Source organism: Mercenaria mercenaria, chromosome 1 (assembly GCF_021730395.1).
Source record: "Mercenaria mercenaria strain notata chromosome 1, MADL_Memer_1, whole genome shotgun sequence".
Taxonomy (NCBI): Eukaryota; Metazoa; Mollusca; class Bivalvia; order Venerida; family Veneridae; genus Mercenaria; species Mercenaria mercenaria.
This window is the reverse complement of record NC_069361.1, coordinates 9,925,112-9,945,433: the sequence shown is the minus strand read 5'-3', so window position 1 is coordinate 9,945,433 and position 20,322 is coordinate 9,925,112. Positions and strand designations below refer to the sequence as shown.

General features: G+C 36.8%; 1 protein-coding gene across 5 annotated transcripts in view; it reads left to right on the top strand.

Moving 5' to 3' along the window:
* Nucleotides 1-20,322, top strand: part of LOC123545017 (mitochondrial ribonuclease P catalytic subunit-like) — a 61,877-nt gene that overhangs the window by 11,532 nt on the left and 30,023 nt on the right. For 4 of the 5 annotated variants that reach the window (XM_045331231.2, XM_045331235.2, XM_053539450.1 and 1 more), the window contains exons 2-4: nt 652-1,625; nt 4,655-4,705; nt 6,820-7,060. In XM_045331231.2, the coding sequence (XP_045187166.2) occupies nt 679-1,625; nt 4,655-4,705; nt 6,820-7,060 (1,239 nt within the window). In that variant the 5' untranslated portion in view covers nt 652-678. The remainder of the gene's footprint in view (nt 1-651; nt 1,626-4,654; nt 4,706-6,819; nt 7,061-20,322) is intronic. The other variant, XM_053539457.1, reaches the window with a different exon arrangement.

The following is a 20,322-nucleotide window of genomic DNA, read 5'->3' as shown; positions in this document are numbered from 1 at the left end:
GGTCACAGGGACATGAACTTTGAAAATGGTTTCCCGTCAATATCTGGACAAGTATTTCACAGAAAGCCTTGATGTGTACAATACCCCTATTGATTTCGGGTCATTGGATCAGAGGTCAAGGTCACACGGACCTAAACATTTAAAATGGTTTTCGCTCAATATCTTGATTAAAACCCAGGTCACTCGGGTGCTAGTCCAATGCTCTAACTACTGAGCCAAAGAGTGGACTCCCTGACACAGTTGACATAGATTGGCTTTAAATGTGTAGGCTATGCATAAGTGACCGAAACACTTTCCCTCTTCAAAGAAGTCATCATTTATGATAATGTGTAAGTCATTTTGGCATAGAAAGTGCCATTTTCAGCACAAAATAAAGTCCGTTTCCTGGATGAGCCCCCCATCTTTTGACTTTTAGCCGTAACAAATCAAAGAGCATAGCATTTTATGACGAAAAAATCCCAACTGCCTAGGGCGGGATTTGAATCCAGGTTGCTCAGGTGCTAGTTCAATGATTTAGCCACTGAGTCAGAGTATGCTCTTTGATTTGTTACGGCTAAAAGTCTTAAGAACATGATGATGTCAGTTATCATAAATATTATTTGTCACACACTTTGATAAATTGTTCGTAATAAAAATTGTCATTTTTTGTAGGTTTCACCGTAGCCTGTCTACATTGAGATGATTCACAAGTTACTGTTATACAGGCAACCTTTTGGTACGGTTGTGTCTCTGAGGACATGTTTATGGAGCTTTAATACTGGAAGATCAATGAGACTTAACCAGAAGTCTTTTTCTTCTGGTGCAAACATCACCAATAAACAACAGATGAACTTGGTATTGCAGCCATGGAACCAAGCATTACTCAGCATATCAAACTGTAAAAGAAATATGAGTAATGATAAAAGTTTTTCTGTACCTAGTTATTTACCACGCCCAAGATACAGCCACAGATTTCTTGAATTTCATGAAAGTATAAAATGCCGGAAAGATGATTTCACAATGAGCCATTCAGAATGGGAAAATCTTGAGAGTGAAATTCTGACGGAAGTACCAAGCTTAGCAGTTGGTCTTGATTATTCAATAATGAAGTCTTTGAGCGCAATGCCTGATTTAAGTGTTTCTTTTTTTAATTACATCAAGTCGAAAAGGGAACCAAATAAGTATGTTCTAATTGAATTCTTCTTGAATTGTGCTGAAAAGTATGAAGATATTGTTCTAGACGAATTCGAAAAGTTCATGAAAACAAATGATAAGCATAAATTAATATATACCTCAGGAAACAGAATTGCCCAGAGCATTTCCAAAACAAGAGAATGGAGGCAGAGTATTCCACTGCTGGACTTGAAGGTGAAAAATGAAGGTCAAATAGCATTAGGTGCACTTACTGCATGCACCCAAATTTTGAAAGCTGCCTTGAAAGAGCAGGACTATAAAGTATTCTTTGAAGTATGGACTAGTTTCCTGCCTTTGAAGTACAGGTGTGATACGGAACTATTTTCTCAAGCATTTTATGAAAGCTGGGAGGAAGGAGTGATTCCTGTTGATGTTTTGTTTGAGTTGCTGAAGTTGGAAGAGTTACCATTGCAAGATTATCAAATGAGAGAATTACAGGAGTACTGTAGCAGGTAGAGTGTATGGTTGTCTCGCTCACATTTAGTGGAAGTGGGACTAACTGATCCAAATTTCAGAGTAGGTTTCTTGTAAAGTCCTCTCTTAAACTTCTTCAGGGGGCCTCGGTGGCCGAGTGGTTAAGGTCGCTGACTTCAAATCACTTGCCCCTCATCGATGTGGGTTCGAGCCTCACTCGGGGAGTTGAATTCTTCATGTGAGGAAGCCATCCAGCTGGCTTACGGAAGGTCGGTGGTTCTACCCAGGTGCCCGCTCGTGATGAAATAATGCACGGAGGGGCACTTGGGGTCTTCCTCCACCATTAAAGCTGGAAAGTCGCCAGATGACCTATCATGTGTCAGTGCAACGTTAAATCCAACAAAAAAAAAAAAAAAATAAAATGAACTTCTTCAAAATTTATGGGAGGCACATTAAGGGACCAGTAGATGTAAAAATAGGAATACCTTTGAATGACTTTCTCTTGAATAGATCTAAATTTAACTTGGTCCTTAGCATCATGGTGAGGGACTCGCTGGAATTTGTTCAAATGGGAGCACTTTATTATTAGTCCCCTACTGGTTCAGTTTCGGGGACTATAGAGATGCGCTTTTCCGTCATTCTGTCCGTCTGTCCGCAATTTCGTGTCCGGTCCATAACTCCGTCATCCTTAAAGGGATTTTAATATGACTTGGCACAAATGTTCCCCATGGTAAGACGACATGTCATGTGCAAAACCCAGACCCCTAGCTCAAAAGTCAAGGTCACAGTTGGAGGTCAACGGGGCTTTTTTCCTGTCCCCTCCATAACTCTGCCATCCATGAAGGGATTTTAATATTACTTGGCACAAATGTACCTCATAATAAGACAATATGTCATACACAACCTTCAGACCCTTAGCTCAAAGGTCAAGGTCACACTTTAATAGCAGTTAAATGTTAACATGGCATGAAAAGGGTCTGTTTCTTGTCCGGTCCATAACTCTGTCAATCATTAAGAGATTTTAATATCACTTGGCAAAAATGTTCTACATGATGAGACGACGTGTCATGCGCAAATCCCGGACCCCTGACTCAAATGTCAAGGTCACAATTTTGGTCAAAGGTCAACAGGGCTTTGTTCCTGTCCGGTCCATAACTCTGCCATCTATGTAGGGATTTTAATATTATTTAGCTGAAATGTTCCCCATGATGAGACAACATGTCATGCGTAAAACTCACACCCCTAGCTCAAAGGTCAAGGTTACAATTGGAGGTCAAAGGTTAATAGGTTGTTTTCCTGTCCTGTCAAGAACTCTTGTCATCCATCAAGGGATTACAAAAGTTCTTGGCATAAATGTTCCCCATGATGAGATGACCTGTCATGCGCAACACCCAGAACCCTAGCTTACAGGTCAAGGTCACACTTTGAGATCAAAGGTCAATAGGATTTTTTTCCTGTCCGGTCATGCAAAACAGGGTTTAAATATCAGTTTGCACAAATATTCCCTTGGATGAGACAACATGTCATGTGCAAAACCCGGGTCTAAGGTCAAGGTCACATATAGAGGCCAAAAGTCAGATACAAGAAAGATTTTGTCAGGAGCATTTCTTCATGCATGGAGGGATTTTGATGTAACTTGGCACAAATGTTCATCACCATGACACGGATTGTCATGTGCAAGAACCAGGTCAATAGGTCTTATGTCATGGTCACACTTAGAGGTCAAAGGTCAGATTTAAAAAATGACTGTCCGGAGCATTTCTTCTTCATGCATGGAAGGATTTTGATGTAACTTGGCACAAATGTTCACCACCATGAGGCACCCTTGTTTTTAGAATTACGTCCTTTTGTTTTTACTATGAATAGATTATGTTGTAACTTTTTTACTGACCGTAGGGAAAAATTGAGACCACTTTTCTGTGTTACAACATGCATGTTACATCCAGTTGTTAGATGTATTTTGACCTATCTCTACCTGGTAAAGAGTTTCTTGTGGACTTATATTATAATTGGCCAAAAAAATTCCATATGAAAACAACTGTAGGTTTTTATATATGCAAATTTTAATCCAAGTGTTTTGTTATAACATATTGTATATAGTACAATATTGTTTATGCATCATTGACAGATATAAGTTCATTATGTTATACTGCAGTAGAGAAAATAACGTGCCTTCAGAGTTCCAGTAGGGGACTTTGTATTGCATGGCAATACTTCATTTACTTGTTATACCAGATTTATATAGTCCCCTGTTCATTACTGTTACATTGAAAGGTGCTTTACTTAAGCACTTGACCTGTTTTAAGTTTTTATATAAAACACAGATGTTACCATTCACTATTAAGTATGTCATATATATATATTCATGGTCAAGGTCAGGTGAGCAACTATGGGCCACTATGGACCTCTTTATGCCTGAAAGGATCATCTATTACAATGAACAATTAAATCCATTTGCTGTGCAATGTGTACAATGCCATTGTTAAGGTCATTGACAGAAAATCACTGCTCTTTCAAGAGAGGAAGATGTTAAGCTGGCAGAAAGTTCTTTTATTTTGTTTGGTTTTGAGATCTGTGACACAACATAGGTCATACTGCGACTTTTCCCGCTTTAGATGGCGAAGGAAGACAGCAGATGACCCTCCGGGACAGTTTCAGACATTGGTTGGCATCTTGGTCGAGCCATCAATCTTTGATAAGCCAGTTGGATGACCTCCTCACATTAAGAATTCTACCCTCACAAGTAATGTTTCGGACCCCTGAGCAGAAGGTTGATTGTTCTATCCGAGTTCTTAAGTTATGATTCCCAAAGAGATGTTAATGATCTTCTTCCACAATTTCCTTTAGCCTGCTAAATTTCTATATTAGAACAGTCCATCATTCATGGACATGCAGGTTGATCTTGATGTGCACTGTTTGCAAAGGCAGACTGACTTGCCACCAGCAGGCTAAAGCTTGAATCATATTATAACTGCTGGATTCCTTAAACGAAATAGTTGAATGTTAAATGCACATACTTGTTACAAATTTAGTGTGAGTAGTATTTTACGTTTATACTTTATTACAGAAAATGGACAACCAGTGCAGTTGCAAAAGTTACAAATGTGGACAGACAAAGGTAAATGGTTGGAGAAACTTCTTTTTTTAAAGTCATCAAGAGTTAATTAAAAAAAAACAACACCAACTTATGTACTCTTATACACCATGTTCTCTGCCTGTAACACTGTTGTGGTAGTTGCAATGAGTCTGAGATAATGTAACACTATGCTAACCATATGATTATTGTATAAAAAAAGATTCTTAGCATTCAGACTTGCTGATGAGGCCATGGGCTAGGAGCTTGTTTGAAACCATGATGGCTGTATTGTCAAAATATCTCTGTTTTAACTTTTGCAGTTAGAAAACTTTTTTGTTACATTCCATTTACAGTTGTAATATGCTAATTATTATACCCCCACAACCGAAGTTTGAGGGGGTATATAGGAGTGAGCTTGTTGGTCGGTCAGTTTGTTTTCATGGTTTCCAGACAGTAACTCATGAAAGGCTTGACAGATTTAAATAATTTTTGGTTCACAGGTGTGACATCATAAAATACAGGTTCGACTTTGAGGTCAGTAGATCAAAGGTCAATGTCACAATGTCCCAGAACAGTTAAACAGTTTTTGGATGATAACTTGGGAACGCTTTGGCCAAGGATATTAAATTTTGGTAAACAGATGTGACATCATAAAATACAAATCAAGTTTGATTTTAAGGTCAGTAAGTCAAAGGTCAAGGTCACAATGACCCGGAACAGTTAAATTGTTTCTGGATGAAAACTTGAGAATGCTTGGGCTGAGGATCATGGAAGTTGATAGGGAGATTTGCCACGACCAGCAGATGACCCATACTGATTTTGAGGTCAGTTGGTCAAGGTCACAGTGACCCAGAACAGTTAAACCATTTCAGGATAACTTGAGAATGCTTGGGCCTAGGATCATGAAAGTTGACAGGAAGGTTGGTCATGACAAGCAGATGACGTCAATCAGACTTTTTAGGGCTAGTAGGTCAAAGGTCAAGGTCACAGTGACCAGGAACAGTTAAACTGTTTTGGGATGATAACTTGAGAACGCTTGGGCCTAGGATCACGAAATTTAATGAGGTTGATCATGACCAGCAGATGACTCCTACTGATATTGACCCCTACTGACTTTGACATTGGCTTACTTCTGTGACAAGACCATCACCATGTCCAGTTTTTTGGCAAGAGTACATACCTCTATCAAGGATTTTGGCTGAATTATAGCCCCTTTTAACGTAGAAATCTTGGGTAAGTTTTTCGTACCAGTTCACATTTTGTGTAGAGTGTTTGACATATGACTTTGAAACTTTTATCACTTATTATGACATTCTATATCTGTAGGCAAGAAAACGTAACTCTGTCAATTATTTTGGCGAACTATGGCCCTTTTTGGACTTCGAAATTGGTACAATTTTTGTGCAAGTCCATGTCTTGTAAAAACTTTTATGACATGTGGCTTTGAAACTTTGAATAATTGTTTATCATTATGATTTTCATTCTGTAGGCAAGAGTACATAACTCTGTCAAATAATTTGGTTGAATATTGGCCTGTTTTCATACAAGTCTGTGTTTTGTCAAAACTATTTGATATGTGGCTTTGAAACTTTGAACACTTGCTTATCATCATGACTTCTGTCTGTAGGCAAGAGAACATAACTCTGTCAAGTATTTTGGCTGAATTACAGCCCTTCTTGGACTTACAAATTGGTTTAGTTTTTCGTACAAGTCTAGGTTTTGTCAAAACTATTTGACATGTGGCTTTGAAACTTTGAACACTTATTTATTATCATGATTTCCATGAGCACTTACCATCATGGTCACACATTGCCATAATAAATTAGTGCAAAAACTACTATCCAAATCCACAAATGCAGATACATTGTTTGTCTTATGTATTTTTCTTATTTTGTCTGAAAATCTCGGGTAATATTTTGACCCAATACCTCCATCAATGCTTCGAATAGTCAAGTGCGCTGTCAACACACAGCTCTTGTATTAAAATCATCAGCCATTAAGTAAAGAACGACAGTTTTGCCTTATTCTCTTCAACAACTTGGTAATGCCACTGACCAATCATGTTGTACAGTATGGTCATTCGGCATCTGTAACCTCATTATACTGCTAAATTCTAATTGTCCTTGTAATATATTTCAAATTTACTTCTGTTACAGCAGGAGATGTTCTACTTGTAGTGAGAAAATTCCAGAATATGAAGCGATAGATGCTTCAGTTTTTGAAAAGCTTTGTGAACAAACTCTTCACAAGCTGTTGATTGGTGAAAACATATACCGAAATTCAAATCCACAAGAACTGAAGAGGTTTTATGATTTTATGAGTAAACAGAAGCAGCCGTTTGATTATGTCATCGATGGATCTAATGTCATATACATGCGTCGTACACCTACAACAGAGGTAAGTGTATATAGAATTATTGGTTAACTGAACTGTATAGTGATGGTAAGTGTATAGAAATATTACTTGTCTCTAATCTGTACAGTGATGTTGAGTGTATAGAAACGTTACTTTAAAGAACTGTTAAGTGCATAGAGATATTGTGTAGGAATGGCAGGGATGGCTCTGGATATTTTTGAGCTGTTGCCAATACTTTCACCATTTGGCAAAAGTTGGAGCCACTGGAGTCAACATTGGTGCCAAAGGAAGATGGGAAATGAAAGTTGATTTTACCTGCATTATAAACTACAAGAACCAAAACAAATACTAAAATTCAAGTTCATTATATTCAGTTCAATTTTCAAAACAAATAAAAAATAAAAAGCACAGTTTAAAAAACATTTTAGAAAAATGAGTGTTTAACAAGTAGTTTTTAGCCCGCCATCATCAGATCGTGGGCTATTCAAATCACTTTGCATCCGTGGTCCGTCGTCCGTCTGTCCGTTAACAATTTCTCATTATACATCTTTTCAGAAACTACTGGGGGGACTTTGACCAAACTTTGTCAGAATGATGTATTGGTACCCTAGTTGTGTCCCCCTGAAAGTCAGACTGGTTCAGCAATTTTTGAGTGAGTTATGGCCCTTTGTTTATTTTGTTTTCTGATATAATTTTATATCGAGTGGCCCTCCAAGTAGTTAATTGGCTTTTTATAGCCTTACCTGTAGAAGGGTCATAAAGTCTGCAGACACTAATCACACCCATTAACCGGTTCCGAGCAAAACAGTTTGTGGCGGACAAAACAGTTCACCGATATTTTTGCCAGCATCTGCATTGGGGTAAGTATTCACCATCCAAGAATCGGTTTGCCCAAAATATGTTAAAGATTTGCTATTTGCCCGAGGTCTGAATGCAACCACTCCATAAATAGTTTATAATAGACATCAGAAATAGACTTTCAAGTTTTTAGCTCGACTATTCGAAGAATAAGTAGAGCTATCCTACTCACCACGGCGTCGGCGTCGGTGTCGGCGTCACACCTTGGTTAAGTTTTTCGTACCAGTCAACATTTTGACAAAGTCTTTTGAGATAAAGCTTTGAAACTTTCAACACTTGTTTACCATCATCATGGCCAGTTATAGGCAAGAGCACATAACTCCATCAAGGATTTTGGCTGAATTATGGCCCCTTTTGACTTAGAAATCATGGTTAAGTTTTTCGTACCAGTTCATATTTTGACAAAGTCTTTTAAGATAAAGGTTTGAAACTTTCAACACTTGTTAACCATCACCATGGCCAGTTATAGGCAAGAGCACATAACTCCATCAAGGATTTTGGCTGAATTATGGCCCCTTTTGACTTAGAAAATCATGGTTAAGTTTTTCGTACCAGTTCATATTTTGACAAAGTCTTTTGAGATAAAGCTTTGAAACTTTCAACACTTGTTTACCATCATCATGGCCAGTTATAGGCAAGAGTACATAACTCCGTCAGGGATTTTGGCTGAATTATGGCCTCTTTCGACTTAGAAATCTGGGTTAATATTTCGTACCAGTTCATATTTTGACAAAGTCTTTTGAGATAAAGCTTTGAAACTTTCAACACCTGTTTACCATCACCATGTCCAGTTATAGGCAAGAGTACATAACTCCATCAAGGGTTTTGGCTGAATTATGGCCCCTTTTGACTTAGAAATCTTGGTTAAGTTTTTCGTACCAGTTTATATTTTTTGTAAAGTGTTTGACATATGGCTTTGAAACTTTTATCACTTGTTTAGTATAATACTCTCTATCTGTAGGAAAGAGAAAATAACTCTGTCATCTATTTTGGCTGAATTATGGCCCTTTTTGGACTTTGAAATTAGTTCTGTTTTCATACAAGTCCATGTTTTGTCAAAACTATTTGACATATGGCTTTTAAACTTTGAACACTTGTTTATCATCATGATTTCCATCTGTAGGCAAGAGTACATAACAAATTTGACTGAATTATGGCCGTTTTTGGACTTTGAAATTGGCTCATATATTGCCATTTAGTGCAAGACTTATCGAAATCATAGTAATACAGGAACATTGTTTGTCTAATCTATTTATTTCTTTTGTCTGAATATCCGTGGAAATATTTTGACCCCATTCTTCAATCAATTCTTCGAATAGTCGAGCGCGCTGTCATCAGACAGCTCTTGTTTTAAAGAACCTGTTGGCATGATGCAGTTAAAAACCTGGTTTTCGTAGAATTTCCACCTTTCTTGTAATATTTGCATTCTTTGTTTCCATAATAGGAAAAAAAAAATAATTGCATATAACTCATTAATGGTGTCATCTCTCTTGTTTAGGGTATGGGTTTAGTTATTAGTTATAATACACGCCCGGTAATCTCCAGAATCATAACCTCTAGGTTATGTATGGAAATGCTTCTGTTGTGATTTCCGGTTATGATGGTTTTCACGTAAAAATAGTGACACGGGTAAAGAATTCTTACGTTTTCTTTCTAATATTACTATAAATGCAATATCAGCGAATGCTATTCGATGCACGATTGAACAATGATTACATACATACAAGAATTTCTGTGCAGTTACCAACTGTTTGCTTCCTGTCAACTTTAGAAATTGTACACATGATAACATTTCAGCATTTCTGTGCCACCCATACCGATTTTTAGCTCGACTATACGAAGTATAAGGAGAGCTATCCTGTCGGCGTCTTTCCGCGTCCCCACCTTGGTTAAAGTTTTTTTTACACTTTCTCTTTTTTCAACTTATCTCTGTAATTACTTGATGGATTTGATTCAAACTTGAAATACTTATTCCTCATCATCATCCACATCATCTGACATAAGGGCCATAACTCTGGCACCAATATTTCATGAATTATCCCCCCTTTTCACTTAGATTTTCAGGTTAAAGTTTTGATGCACTTTCACTCTATCTCTGTTATTACTGAATGGATTTGATTCAACTTTAAAATAGTTGTTCAACATCATCACTCACATCATATGACACAAGGTGCATAACTCTGGCACCATTTTTCATGAATTATTCCCCCTTTTTACTTAGAATTTCAGGTTAAAGTTTTGGTGCACTTTCACTCTACCTCTGTTATTACTGAATGGATTTGATTCAAACTTAAAATAGTTGTTCAGCATCATCACCCACATCATATGACACAAGATGCAAAACTCTGGCACAATTTTTCATGAATTATTCCCCTTTTTACTTAGAATTTCAGGTTAAAGTTTTATGCACTTTCACTCTATCTCTGTTATTACTGAATGGAAATGATTAAAACTTAAACAATTGTTCCACATCATTACCCTTATCATATGACACAAGGTGTATAACTCTGGGACCAATTTTTCATGAATTATTTCCCCTTTTTACTTAGAAATTTAGGTTAAAGTTTTGATGCACTTTCACTCTGTCTCTGTTATTACTGAATGGATTTGATTCAAACTTAAAATAGTTGTTCAACATCATCACCCACACCATCTGACTCTGACACCAATATTTAATGAATTATGCCCCTTTTTGCTTAGGATATACTTATATAGCTCTTGTTGCTATTGTTTTCGAACACGTACGTTTTCTTGCTGCAAATAGTAGGCGTCAGTCGATCAATGATACACAAACGTTTCAATTCATCCCCGCAAGAACATGTGAGAGCGTTATTTTCGATGGAAATATTGCAGTTTATTAGGTGTTATGATCCGGTTGATGACGTTATGATTCTTCAAAGGGCGTTCTTCATAAAACAATATCTATCGAAACGGAATTTAACCACAAATGCATGGATCGACACACAAACGGTGGTCCAATGACCCGGGACAGTGTATTTTCGGTCGGAGCAGTGAATCCTGAATGCTAGGTGGTCCGTCGTCGGACCACAAAAATGCAGAGGTTGTTAAAAAAATCAGTGGTTGTTAATCTAAAATTCAACACAACTTGCTCATATAAGCATTATTTTGAAATAATTGCGTTTGAAAAAAAGAAAACTTTTTATTCAGAAAATAGCCCGATGCAGTGCTTTCTTTTTGAGACATGATATCATATATTGAGATTGACCAGTGACACAAAATTTGGGCGTGATGACAGCCTAATAGATTGTCATAGGAAACAATATATTGCAACTTAAATATCTCATTCTTGCAGAAGAATATCACATCCAATATCAATTAAAAAAAACTACATACTTTGGATTTTCGTAAATCCTACTTTTACAGTATTTTTAGCTCACCTGTCACATAGTGACAAGGTGAGCTTTTGTGATCACCCTTCGTCCGTCGTCTGTGCGTGCGTCAACAATTTCTTGTCTGCACAATAGTGGTTTCATTTATGATTTTATTGTACCCCCCGACAACAAAGTTGTAAGGGGGGGTATACTGGTTTCAGGTTGTCTGTCTGTCTGTCTGTCTGTCCGTCTGTCCGTAGACGCAATCTTGTGCGCACCATCTCTCCTTATCCCCTTGACAGAATTTAATGAAACTTCACACAAGTGATCAGTACCAACAGTAGTTGTGCATGGGGCATGTTAGGTTCTTTTAGAAAAAAAAATTGCAGAGTTATGGGACTTTGTTTTTTTGTTGCTATACTATATACATAGACACAATCTTGTGCGCACCATCTCTCCTCATCCCCTTGACACAATTTAATGAAACATCACACAAGTGATCAGTACCAACAGTAGTTGTGCATGGAGCATGTTAGGTTCTTTTAGAAAAAAAAATTGCAGAGTTATGGGACTTTGTTTTTTTGTTACTATACTATATACATAGACACGACACAATCTTGTGCGCACCATCTCTCCTCATCCCCTTGACACAATTTAATGAAACATCACACAAGTGATCAGTACCAACAGTAGTTGTGCATGGGGCATGTTAGGTTCTTTTAGAAAAAAAATTTGCAGAGTTATGGGACTTTGTTTTTTTGTTACTATACTATATACATAGACACAATCTTGTGCGCACCATCTCTCCTCATCCCCTTGACACAATTTAATGAAACTTCACACAAGTGATCAGTAACAACAGTAGTTGTGCATGGGGCATGTTAGGTTCTTTCAGAAAAAAAAATTTGCAGAGTTATGGGACTTTGTTTTTTTTGTTACTTTACTATATACATAGACACAATCTTGTGCGCACCATCTCTCCTCATCCCCTTGACACAATTTAATGAAACTTCACACAAGTGATCAGTAACAACAGTAGTTGTGTATGGGGCATGTTAGGTTCTTTCAGCGACAAAAATTGCAGAGTTATGGGACTTTGTTTCTTGTTAACATACTATGTACATGCAGTCTGCATATGCAATCTTGTGCATGCCTAATCTACCAAACCCTTACACACAATTTAATGAAACTTCACACAAGTGATCAGTACCAACCCTAGTTGTGCATGATGCATGTTACATTCTTTTAGATAAATATTCTGCATAGTTATGGGACTTTGTTTTTTGTTACTATACTGTATACATACAGTCTGTATACATACAGTCCACATAATTATGCAATCTTGTGTGCGTCAAATTGCAATGTACTGTGTCAGTGCATGCGGGGGGTACATTCATCACCTTTAGTGATAGCTCTAGTTTTAACCAAACTTGCACACAACTTGTATCACCATGAGATCTCGGTTCCTTTCTTGAACTGGCCAGATCCCATTGTGACTTCCAGAGTTATGGCCCCTAAAAGGGCCAAAATCAGCTATTTTGACCTTGTCTGCACAATAGCAGCTTTATTTTTTATTTGATTTTTACCAAACTGGCACACAACTTGTATCACCATAAGATCTTGGTTCCTTTCTTGAACTGGCCAGATTCCATTATAGGTTCCAGAGTTATGGCCCCTGAAAGGGCCAGAATTAGCTATTTTGACCTTGTCTGCACAATAGCAGCTTTATTTATGATTTTATTTTAACCAAACTTGCACACAACTTGTATCACCATAAGATCTTGGTTAATTCTTGAACTGGCGAGATTCCATTATGGGTTCCAGAGTGATGGCCCCTGAAAGGGCCAGAATTAGCTATTTTGACCTTGTCTGCACAATAGCAGCTTCATTTATGATTTGAATTTAATCAAACTTGTACAAAACTTGTGTCACCATAAGATTTCAGTTCCTTTCTTGAACCGGCCAAATCCCTTAATGGGTTCCAGAGTTATGGCCCCTGAAAGGGCCAAAATGAGCTATTTTGACCTTGTCTGCACAATAGCAGCTTCATTTATGATTTGATTTTAACCAAACTTGCACACAACTTGAATCAGCACAAGATCTTGCTTCCTTTCTTCAACTGGCCAGATTCCCTCATGGGCTCCAGAGTTATGGCCCCTTAAAGGTCCAAAATTGGCTATTTTGGCTTTTGCAGCCATATAGAGACTTCATTAATGGTTTTATTTGATACAAACTTCCAAAATATCTTCAACAACAATAAATCCTGGATTCCATAACAAATCAGATCAAATCGTAGGTTCCAGAGTTATTTTATATCTGATTACCTCCCCTGATTGGAATCAAAATGGATTTATATCAGTAAGAACTTATAGGACTTATTTGAAATTTCATTATTGTTATTAGTTGGACTGAGACAATCAGGGTAGATAACTCAGGCTTTCAAGTAGTCCTACTTTTTCCTACTTTTCCTACTATTTAGATCCCTTCCTACATTTTTCCTACTTTTTCTCAGAAAACTCCTACTTCTCCTACTTTTTTGATATTTTCAAAATAAAAAAAAATTAAAACATGTTCAATGAAATTTTAAATTAAGTAGTTAACATGATTATGCTTTAGTCTATTTGTAGAATGAATTGTGTTATATGATTTATGGTGTGATAGCTACTCATCAGGCTCTGATTGGACTACTGGACATGCTGCCATTGACCTCTTAGGGAATCTTCAGTGCCGGATCCAGCAAATATTGTCTTCTAAAGGTAAAGAGATACACATTTGAACACAAGTAGGCTAACAGATATGATTGCTGTGCACTGTAACTCTTTCCCAATGATGTGCAAACTGAGGGAATTGGGTGAACAGAAATGATACACTGTACTTTGACTTAGACCCAATTTTCTAAAGACATCTTTTTAAAACATAAAATATTGTGATCTGAATTTCACTATTTCAAAGTGCATTATAATGTTTCTGTTCACTCTAAGCATAGGTTAAGGTAGAACATAACTGTAGTGACCAACTATAATTCTATCTGGCTAAGCCGGATAAGAATTTGTTGTAGCAGTGCTGGGATGCCTTAACCTGATCAGTTTGCTACTGGTACTTCTCTCAAATGTAATTTATATTTTGATGTATAATTACATGAAAATATTTCTAAGCCACTGAAAATGTTTTAAGAAAACATTTGAGCTTTTGAAGTATCAGCTGCAAACATTAATGCTTGTAGTAGCTGAGCTAACTTGATATATTTTGCAGGTGTCAACTAACAGTCTAGATGTACCAAAGATAAACTAACATCCTTTAACATAGATACTAACTATGCCAGGTGGAAAGACTCATTTTAATGCTTCTTGGCTTAATAAGATTGATAAAAATGGACACAAACTTAATCAGTGGTGTAGAAAGGATTCGTCATCTAACTTGAATGGCTTCTGCTTTATTTGTGATAAATCAATTTCATGTTCCAATACTGGTGTTGGGCAACTTATGAACCATGCTGATGGACAAAAGCACAAAGATAATATGAAATTAAGAAATTCATGCTCCCAGAAGAAGTTCTTTGTTGAAAAACAGAGCAGTGTTGTTGCAAGTACTTCTCAAGGAGGAGGTGATACCGAGAAAAAATCTTCAATCATTCAGCTCCAGTCATTATCCCATAAGGAGCAAGTTTGTAAAGCAGAGACACTGTGGGCGTTTAAAGTAGCAGCTAGTGGTTACACATACAGTTCTTGTGATGGGACACCAGAGTTATTCCAAAGCATGTTCCCAGGTAGCTCTGTGGCAAAGGACTTTACAATGAGTAAATCAAAAGTATCATATATGATATCAGATGGGCTTGGTCCTTATTTTAGACAGACTATAGCAAATAAAATAGCAACTGATAAGATACCATATACAATTCAGTTTGATGAAACTGGTACAGTCCAAAATATGAAACAGTGTGATATATTAATCAGGTTTTGGAATGAAGAGAAAGGTGAAATAAGCACTATGTTTTTAAAGAGTGAACTGTTTGGTCATGCCAAAGGTGTTGATGTAGGACAGGCTTTAATTGATACTTTGAATGAAACACCTTATCAGATACCTTTAGATTTATTAGTATCACTTGGGAGTGATGGTCCCAATGTTAATAAGACTGTTTGGAACCATGTCAATACACATAAAGCTTCTCTCGGTCTACCTGAACTTACTGAATTTGTTCCATGTTCTATACATGCTGTTCACAATGGATTCAGAAAAGGTCTTAATGTCTATGGTGAGGATGCAGAGGAATTAGCCATCGACCTCTTTCAGTGGTTTAAATCACACACCTGTCAGAGAGAAGATTATGCTGCAGTGCTGGAAGACCTTAATCTTGATGAAAACATGTTTGTAAGACACGTTCAGTGTAGGTGGCTGACATTGATACCCGCTCTTGGAAGACTACTCAAGCATTGGGAGGGTTCTAGTAGATATTTCTTGAAAGTGCTACCACAGATTAGTAAAGATCAAGGAACTGACAAGTATCTGAAGAAGAATTCTAGGTACCTCAGGATTTGTGAAAAGCTGAAGTCCAAAGAAATTCTAGCACAGATTCAGTTTCTTATTAGTGTGGGGCCAGTCTTTGAAAGATTTTTGATCATGTTCCAAAAGCAAGAGCCTCTAATTCACATGTTGTATTCAGAAGCCTGTGACCTTATTAGGACATTGATGCTTAGATTTGTCAAACATGACATTGTTGCAGATGCCATCGGGTCTAAACTGGTTAAATTAGATGTGAAAGATCTGAACAACTGTCTTGATTTGAAAGAGATGGAAGTTGGTAGTGACACTGAGAAGACGTTATCTAAGCTTGACTCAGGAAAGCAGAAAAGTCTGCAATATGACATGAGGAAATTTTATCAAGAAGTAACAAGTTACTTGGCTAAAAAGCTTCCGGTTGATGTTGCTTTGGTAAAAAATATTCAGTGTTTACATCCAGAAGTAAGAGAGCAGGAAAGTGCCTTTAAACACTTGAAAAGGCTATCAGAGACTCTGCCAGGTATTTCAAAAGAAGAAGTTCCTTTAATCAGGGATGAATGGAAGTTGTATAGAGCAGATGATATTCCAGATAGCAAGATATATAATGACCAGGATGAGATTGATAGAATAGATCATTATTGGGGCTATGTCTTGAGCAGGAAAACACCATCAGGTCGTCTAAAGTATAAAAATCTGAGAAAGTTAGTGATAAGCTGTTTGTGCATAAGTCATGGGAATGCAGATGTCGAAAGAAGTCTGTCTATCAATAAGAAACTGTTAACTAATGAAAGAACACTATTGTCTGAAGAATCCCTGAATGGCCTCAGGTTGACTAGGGATGCTGTTGGTATGTACAAGGGTAAGGTCACAGACATTCCAATGACCAAAGATCTACAGTCTTCTGTTGCCAAGTCCTATCAGAAGTATAAGGATAGAATTGAGACAGAAAAAGCTGAATTTAGATTGACTGAAAGTAAAAAACAAGCATTGAAAGAACAAAGAGAAAAAGAACAGCAGTCACTGAAGCTGAATGAAGAAAGAAAACGAAAATTAGGGGAAAAAGAAAAAGAAGTAAAGAAGAGTGAACAGCAGTTAAAGGATGATCTGTCAAAAGCAAAGCATGTCTTTGCAGAAGCAAATAATAGACTTTCTGAAGCAATAAAGAAGAAAGACTTCCAGGAATTAGACATAGCACAAGGATTGTTACAGGTTGCCAAATCAAACCTTGATAAGGTTGGTGATGCTTTGGAATGTTGCAGAGAAAAAAGGCAAGACATTGATTGCAAGCGGCAAAAGATGCTTGACAATTTTATGTACAAACAGAAAACATCATTGGACTCAAGTAAATCAAACAAGAAAGGAAATTGACTATACAGAGAGAGGATAAGCCACAAAACCAGCTCTTGGTTATATAGCTTTAATATGGTGTGACACAATCATGTATAGGAATATTATATGTATTGCAAACTGATGTTAACAATATATTAATACAGTGCACAACATTCATATCTGCTAAGTCCATCATTTAGGGTTATTTTTAAAATGGGGCATGGCTTGCTAGATGTAGAAAATACATGTTTGGTTGTTTTAGTATTAGATTAGTACTTGTATGTCAATGTTTTCAGCTAACATTTTAAAATCTACTTGACCTTGCATTTTAGAAAATGTTATTGCTAATGCATGATACTTTACTTTGCTGTATCATTTAGATGCTTTGTGGCTTATAGTGCCTTTAATAATACCATTGCCTGTAATTATATAAAGAGCTACACATAATCACTTTGTACTGTCTAGATTAACTAGACTGTTCTAGGGAAGATGAGCAGAAAACACTTGGCTTATTTTTGGACAAAATCTATATGTTTCAAAGAACTTTTCAGGCATAGTATTAAGGCCCAGTTGTGAAACATAATGCTTAAAGTTTTCAATATATCTCCCTAGAACAGTAGCTTTTATATAACATTGTGATTTATGATATGTAAAAATGTTCAGTTTGAATAATAAAATGAAAAAAAAATTTTAGGTTGATGGCAGCACTTCCATTGACTTCAGAACCTGATGAGAATGAAAACAGCTTCATACACCAAAGAATGAGTTCATTTCAAGTGTTTACATGATGGCACATGTGAGTAATTAGAAGATCAAATGGTAAGTTGACCGTTACAAGATCCTACTTTTAATGATCTGATTCCTACTTTCCTCCTACTTTTCTCCTACTTTTTTATGTTAGAGGCTCCTACTTTTCTCCTATTTTTTCTTCAAAAGTCACTGGAAAGCCTGATAACTATGGACTGATTTTATGTCAAATTACCTCCCTTTATTTCAAATTAAAGTGGGTATATCTCAATAACTAATGAAGATACTGATCTGAAATTTCATTTATGTCAACAGATGTATTTGGCAGATCCTTTTGTTCACTTACAATATTTATTTTTTTTAATTACTTCCCTTTTACGTTACTATAAATAGCTTATTTTTAGTAACTTTTTTATTATTGGCCGTAGGGAAAAACCGAGACCACTTTTCTATGGTACAACATGGATGGTACCTCCAATTTTTAGGTGTATTTTGACATATCTATACCTTGTAAGAATTTTTTTTCTTTTTGGTTAAATTTCTTCCCGTTGTTGTTCCTGTCCTTTGGACTTAGATATTTTTTCCGAGGACCTTCTTGTCCTTAAGTGCAAAGATAACAGGTGAGTGATATAGGGCCATCATGGCCCTCTTGTTAAAAGATGCCCCCTATTTAGACACAGTTTGATAGCCTAAAATAAACACAGGCATGTGACAGTTAAACTTCAAGGGAAAATTGTGAATTTTATATTAATTGATTTTTGGCTTTACTCTTTCATGTCTGATCTAGGATGAAGTTAACCTGTTTGACAGTGGAGGTGACCTAAGTCTATTGCATGTAGGCATTTCCAAGTGTATAAAAATGTAACGCAGATTAAGTTTTGTGGACTGTAAGTTTGTGTCTTCTTTTCTTTTTATGCCCCCGAAGGGAGGCATATAGTTTTTGAACCGTCTGTCAGTCTGTCAGTCTGTCCGCAATTTTCGTGTCCGGTCCATATCTTTGTCATCGATGGATGGATTTTCAAATAACTTGATATGAATGTGTACCACAGTAAGACGACGTGTCGCGCGCAAGACCCAGGTCCGTAGCTCAAAGGTCAAGGTCACACTTAGACTTTAAAGGATAGTGCATTGATGGGCGTGTCCGGTCCATATCTTTGTCATCGATGGATGGATTTTCAAATAACTTGGCATGAATGTGTACCACAGTAAGACGACGTTTCGGGCGCAAGATCCAGGTCCGTAGCTCAAAGGTCAAGGTCACACTTAGACGTTAAAGGTCATTTTTCATGATAGTGCATTGATGGGCGTGTCCGGTCCATATTTTTGTCATTCATGCATGGATTTTAAAATAACTACGCATGAATGTATGACACAGTAAGACGACATGTCGCGCTCAAGACCCAGCTCCATAGGTCAAAGGTCCTAAACTCTAACATCGGCCATAACTATTCATTTAAAGTGCCATCGGGGGCATGTGTCATCCTATGGAGACAGCTCTTGTTCTTATATGCAAATGGAAATGAAAGACGTAGTTTAGTTTAATCATATTTTATTTTACATATTTACAATAACTGCAGATATACACAGCATAAAGATGTAAGGCAACAAGTTCTTACAACATTAATGAATGTCCTCCCCTAAAAATTTTAAACAGCAATGGCAGACAAGCTGCAAACACAATGCAGCTGCTGAGCATCCTTTTTCCCATTCCAAGCAGTTCCACGTCCCTTAATTTTAAAACACAATTTTTGATATTTACTTTAAATGTCGTTTTTTTCTTTTTCTTTTTGTATATGTGGTTCTTAAAAAAAGAAGTAATGAGGATTGAATGTATTGAAATTTCCTACGATATAATTCCTTAATTAATATGAAAATTTAAAGACTTTATCATAAAACAACTGAGATAATGGCAATGATATTAGCAACAAAAAATAAGACATTCAATTCAGACATGGCAATCTGCACATCCATGTAATTTTGCTTTTCCTGACGGAATAGTTTTAAATTTCCTACAGCAAATATTGTTGTTACAAAGAATCATAACCCCCTTTGAAGAATCATAACATCATCAACCGAATCATAACACCTAATAAACTGCAAAATTTCCGTCGTAAACAATGCTCTCACACGTTTTTGTGAGGATAAATTGAGCGTTTGTGTATCATTGATCGACTGGCGCTGAATATTTGCCGCAAAAAACGTACGTGTTCGAAAACAATAGCAAAAAGCGGTATATGTGGCACAGAAACGCTGAAATGTCATCATGTGTACAACTTCTAAAGTTGACAGGAAGCAAACAGTTGGTCGCTGCACAGAAAATCTTGTATGTTTGTAATCATTGTTCAATCGTGCATCGAATAGCATTCGCTGATTTTTCATTTATAGTAATATCAGAAAGAAAACATAAAACGTTTTTACTTGTGTCACTGTTTTTACGTGAAAACCATCATAACCGGAAATCACAACAGAAGCATTGCCATACATAACCGAGAGGTTATGATTCTGGAGATTACCGGGCGTGTAATATAAGTAATTATATGT